The sequence below is a fragment of the Osmerus eperlanus genome, chromosome 1 (assembly GCF_963692335.1).
Source record: "Osmerus eperlanus chromosome 1, fOsmEpe2.1, whole genome shotgun sequence".
NCBI lineage: Eukaryota > Metazoa > Chordata > Actinopteri > Osmeriformes > Osmeridae > Osmerus > Osmerus eperlanus.
In genome coordinates, this window is record NC_085018.1 from 27,233,849 (window position 1) to 27,239,446 (window position 5,598).

A 5,598-nucleotide genomic window follows, 5' to 3' on the forward strand; every position below is an offset into this window, starting at 1 on the left:
CTTGACACATATGCCTGGATACTGCTGTGTTGGATAGGGGAGGTAGACAAACCCGAACACACGAGACGATAAAACATGTATGGGTCCCACGTGAAACAAGTTTGTTTTACGACTCATAGGCTACTCGTCATCGATTGACGTTATCAACAACTGGAGCTGTCCATGGCTTTAAACTGCTCAGCAGTGTGCGTCAGAGCCCAACAAGAAAAGGCGACGAAAATTTGCAGTTCTTCGTATTTCCAAGACTTTAGCATCTTCCAGTGTAAAGGTGAAATAACATTTGGCAGTAGGCCTATAAGAAATGTAGACGCTGGACATTGTAAACCCAGTTAATTTGAAACTTAGGTTACATTAATGTGAGAGAGCAGACCGGAACACCAAGAAACGGACGGTCCTTTTCTGTCTCATGACGGACACATAAACTTGGTGTTAAATTCTCCAAGTTTATAAGTAAAAAGGGGTTCAAGGCATCCACGCTTGCTCCAGCTTTTCAGCGCTTTTCAACTTTGTGAGATTAGCCTACCTTTTGAGTTAGTAGTTTTCCCTTTATTTTTCTAATTCGTAGATATTTCTGTCCATTACAGCCCATCATCATGCTCCCAGCTCAAGAAGCCGCTAAAATCTACCACACCAATTACGTGCGTAATGCTCGCGCAGTCGGGGTCCTCTGGACCATCTTTACCATCTGCTTCGCCATAATCACCGTGGTGGTGTTCATCCAGCCCTACTGGATCGGAGACAGCGTCAACACCCCGCAGGCCGGGTACTTCGGCCTCTTCCACTACTGCATCGGGAACGCGCTGACCTCGGAGCTCACCTGCAAAGGAAGCGCGCTGGATTTCGGTTCCATCCCGTCCGGCGCCTTCAAAACGGCGATGTTCTTTGTGGGGATCTCGATGCTGCTCGTGGTGGGCAGCATCATTTGTTTCAGCTTGTTTTTCTTCTGTAACGCGGGAAGCGTTTATAAGATTTGCGCCTGGATGCAGCTGGCCTCCTGTAAGTAGACAATGTGCGGTAAAAGCAGATCATTATTTATTTTCATTTAATTTGGGTAAGGAGGCCGGTGATGCATGTTGTTTTCAAATGCTTGTTTTCCAAATTCTGACAATATAAGATTGTGGATATTTGACAACATCTACAGATACCAGCAGATATTACAAGTTTCACTGGAGATTCTGAGTATCCTGTTGCACTTTCTCCTCCTCCCCTCCCCTCACACCTGCCCCCTCCTGGGACCTGCTGGTAATGGTACACCACAACTATTCACCATGCCAACCAATCCACTTGTGTGATAGGTTAACCCTTGTGTTATCTTCGGGTCATTCTGACCCATCAGTCATTGTGACCCACTGTCGTATTGCGACAAATTTACCTCATACAAAAACAAAGTGAAGCATTTTCTTTTAACCGTTGGGCTGTCTCAGACCCTCCACATTGCAATGGTTAAAAGAAAATTATTTTTATTTGTTTTTGTATTGGGTGAAATTGGGTAAACACAACGATGGTTCGTTGTGAACCTTTGGGTCATGTGACCCGAAGGCAGCACGAGGGTTAAAAAAAGTGTGTTCACAGCCAGAACACAGTGAAATCAACAGATGTTCAGTGCACAAATATATATTCTGAGAGTTTCAATCAACTCAAAGTTGTCGTGAAACAAGTTGATGATTAGAGACCCAAACAGCAGAATATCAGTAGAACTTGGATTGAGGTCATGCAAACCAGCAGACAGCAGGAAGCATTCAGACTTATTGTCAAGCCTTGCTCTCCCACTCCAGCAGTTCAGCACCATGGATACGTCAGCTACATCAGGCCAAGTTCCTTCTCACCTCTCATGATCTGAATGTATTCAACCGTTGAAGGCAACGGTTCTCAGTCGGAGAACAAGTTTGAGATACGGCCGTGGAATGTGTTGATGGTTCAGTCCAGTATGACCAAACCTACATCAGCTAGTGACACTGTCGAGTTCAGGCTGGATAGGTTAAACCATTCCAACTTTCCCTTCCTGGGGAGAAAGTGAGTGTGTTTGAAGGTGTGTCATGTTTCCTGGGGTAAGGTGTCAGCAGCAGCATGTGCAGCATCTCACTGAATAATTAACAAGTTGCTCCGTCTGGAGTTGCTAAGCAACAGCTGCTGTGTGTGTAACTGTTTGTCCACATGTACAAATCCTTTTTAGAAAACTAACAAACTTATCATTCAGTATACTTTAAATCATACCCCTCCACCATAACCTGAACCATGATTCCTACCCTATAACACCCATTAATTCCCCTCTTCCGCAGGTACTTGTATGGTGATTGGCTGCATGATCTACCCAGACGGCTGGGACTCGGAGGAGGTGAAGCGCATGTGCGGCCAGCGGACAGACAAGTACACCCTGGGGAACTGCACAGTGCGCTGGGCCTACATCCTGGCCATCATCAGCATCATGGACTCACTCATCCTCTCCTTCCTCGCCTTCAGCCTGGGAAACCGACAGGACAAGCTGCTGCCAGACGACTTCAAGGTGGAGGGCAAAGGTACGGAGGGATGAGGGGGAGACAGGGATGAGAGGAGGGGGTGGCAGGGATGGAGGAATGAGAGGAGTGTGTTACAAGAGGCAGGGATGGAGGGATGAGAGGAGGGTGTTATAGGAGAAAGGGATGAGAGGAGGGTGTTATAGGAGACAGGGATGAGAGAAGGTGTTATAGGAGACAGATGGAGGGATGAGAGAAGGTGTTATAGGAGACAGATGGAGGGATGAGAGGAGGGTGTTACAGGTGACAGGTGGAGGGATGAGAGGAGGGTGTTATAGGAGACAGATGGAGGTATGAGAGGAGGGTGTTACAGGTGACAGATGGAGGGATGAGAGGAGGGTGTTATAGGAGACAGATGGAGGGATGAGAGAAGGTGTTATAGGAGACAGATGGAGGGATGAGAGGAGGGTGTTACAGGTGACAGATGGAGGGATGAGAGGAGGGTGTTACAGGAGACAGATGGAGGGATGAGAGGAGGGTGTTATAGGAGACAGATGGAGGGATGAGAGGAGGGTGTTACAGGTGACAGATGGAGGGATGAGAGGAGGGTGTTATAGGAGACAGATGGAGGGATGAGAGGAGGGTGTTATAGGAGACAGGGATGAGAGAAGGTGTTATAGGAGACAGATGGAGGGATGAGAGGAGGGTGTTATAGGAGACAGATGGAGGTATGAGAGGAGGGTGTTACAGGAGACAGATGGAGGGATGAGAGGAGGGTGTTATAGGAGACAGATGGAGGGATGAGAGGAGGGTGTTATAGGAGACAGGGATGAGAGAAGGTGTTATAGGAGACAGATGGAGGGATGAGAGGAGGGTGTTATAGGAGACAGGTGGAGGGATGAGAGGAGGGTGTTATAGGAGACAGATGGAGGGATGAGAGGAGGGTGTTACAGGAGACAGATGGAGGGATGAGAGGAGGGTGTTACAGGTGACAGGGATGAGAGGAGGGTGTTAAAGGTGACAGGTGGAGGGATGAGAGGAGGGTGTTACAGGAGACAGATGGAGGGATGAGAGGAGGGTGTTACAGGAGACAGATGGAGGGATGAGAGGAGGGTGTTATAGGAGACAGATGGAGGGATGAGAGGAGGGTGTTACAGGTGACAGATGGAGGGATGAGAGGAGGGTGTTATAGGAGACAGATGGAGGGATGAGAGGAGGGTGTTATAGGAGACAGATGGAGGGATGAGAGAAGGTGTTATAGGAGACAGATGGAGGGATGAGAGGAGGGTGTTATAGGAGACAGGGATGAGAGAAGGTGTTATAGGAGACAGATGGAGGGATGAGAGGAGGGTGTTATAGGAGACAGATGGAGGGATGAGAGGAGGGTGTTATAGGAGACAGGGATGAGAGAAGGTGTTATAGGAGACAGATGGAGGGATGAGAGGAGGGTGTTACAGGAGACAGATGGAGGGATGAGAGGAGGGTGTTATAGGAGACAGATGGAGGGATGAGAGAAGGTGTTACAGGAGACAGATGGAGGGATGAGAGGAGGGTGTTACAGGTGACAGATGGAGGGATGAGAGGAGGGTGTTATAGGAGACAGATGGAGGGATGAGAGGAGGGTGTTACAGGAGACAGATGGAGGGATGAGAGGAGGGTGTTATAGGAGACAGGTGGAGGGATGAGAGGAGGGTGTTACGTGTTACAGGTGTATAAGATCTCATGACCTTTCCAGGGGTATAACAGATAGGCAGATTAAAAGGGTGATGGTTTGAAGAGCAGCAGGGAAAAGGGTGGACTAGTGAATGACAGGTAAGGAGGTGAAACAAAACTTGTGTCTACACAAGCTCCTCACCAGCTCCCCAAATAAAAACCTGAAGAATGTGAACTAGAAAAGCCACACACATTTAACCCTCGTGCTGCCTTCGGGTCACATGACCCAAAGGTTCATAACGAACCATCGTTGTGTTTACCCAATTTTACCCAATAAAAAAACAAATAAAAATAATTTTCTTTTAACCTTCGCAATGTGGGGGGTCTGAGACAGCCCAACGGTTAAAAGAAAATGCTTCACTTTGTTTTTGTATGCGGTAAAGTTGTCGCAATACGACGGTGGGTCACAATGACTGATGGGTCAGAACGACCCGAAGATAACACAAGGGTTAACCTCATTTCCAACCCCAGCGGTGTGTTCCAACCATTCAAGGCGCTCCTGATCCATCTCTGGCTGCGGTCCACATCAGCCTCATCAGAGGCCAGAGCATCCAGTCCCCTCCACACTAACGAGCTCCAACTTCAAACAGAACCCACCATTAAATATACATCTCACCCACCTCCCAGAACAGACAATATTAATAGATGTTGAGCACGGGTGTGTGTGAGAGTTGGGTTAGAGTTGTCCAAACGTTGGTTGATAACTGGGTAGTATGCACATCTGTCTCAACCTAATGTAAGGAACAAGATTACATCCCTATAATGTCTGTGAAAAGGTATAGGGTGCTGTACTGAAGGGTTAGGGGGCTGTACAGAAGGGTGACTTGTTTTTGTTAATAAACTGAAAATGTTTAAAATTGTACACCCAAACAAGTTATAACGTTTTTCTTTCAACTCAATTTTTGACAGGATTGTTTTCTCTTCGTTTCAGACGATGCCTGACATCTCCAACTGAAGATCGAGATTTTTTTCCAACTCAAGATGAAAAAATATGATCTGTTGGTTGAGAACTTGTTAGATAGCCATTTCGGTAATTCCCCCTAAAAAAGAGTGAATCATGAACATGAGTTAATAATGTAATCATGTTTCAGAGACTACAGAAACAGATCTGCTAAGTTTTAAGCTAACGTATTTTTGGATCGTAGAGATGGGAGTTCAGCTTGATGAAATACATTAACATTCAAAATAATTATGCAACAAGAATTCCTGATGCAGTAACACCTTGGAGCAATACAGATTTGTCAGTGACAATAAATTATTCTAAATATCTAAAGGCTCCTCATTCTTAACTGGCAGATCATATGTAGGCCAATGTTCCACATAGCTAGAATAACTAACCCATACCTAACCCTAAACCACACAAGCAGGCCTAGCATGCGATCGTTCCAGCAATGCTTCACACATACTGTTCATACCAGACCCACACAAGCTG

At 46.6% G+C, this 5,598-nt stretch overlaps 1 protein-coding gene across 2 annotated transcripts; it reads left to right on the forward strand.

The window, feature by feature from the left end:
* lhfpl5a (LHFPL tetraspan subfamily member 5a) lies at nt 1-5,424 on the forward strand. Of its 2 annotated transcripts, XM_062480439.1 has the most exons (4): nt 2-268; nt 585-996; nt 2,280-2,516; nt 5,098-5,424. In XM_062480439.1, exons 2-4 carry the CDS (start codon nt 594-596, stop codon nt 5,106-5,108), a joined length of 651 nt encoding a protein of 216 aa, XP_062336423.1. In that variant the 5' UTR covers nt 2-268; nt 585-593; the 3' UTR covers nt 5,109-5,424. The 2 variants fall into 2 exon arrangements, with proteins under 2 accessions (XP_062336432.1, XP_062336423.1); XM_062480448.1 differs by having other exon boundaries at nt 1-996.
* The last annotated feature ends 174 nt before the right edge of the window (nt 5,425-5,598 follow it).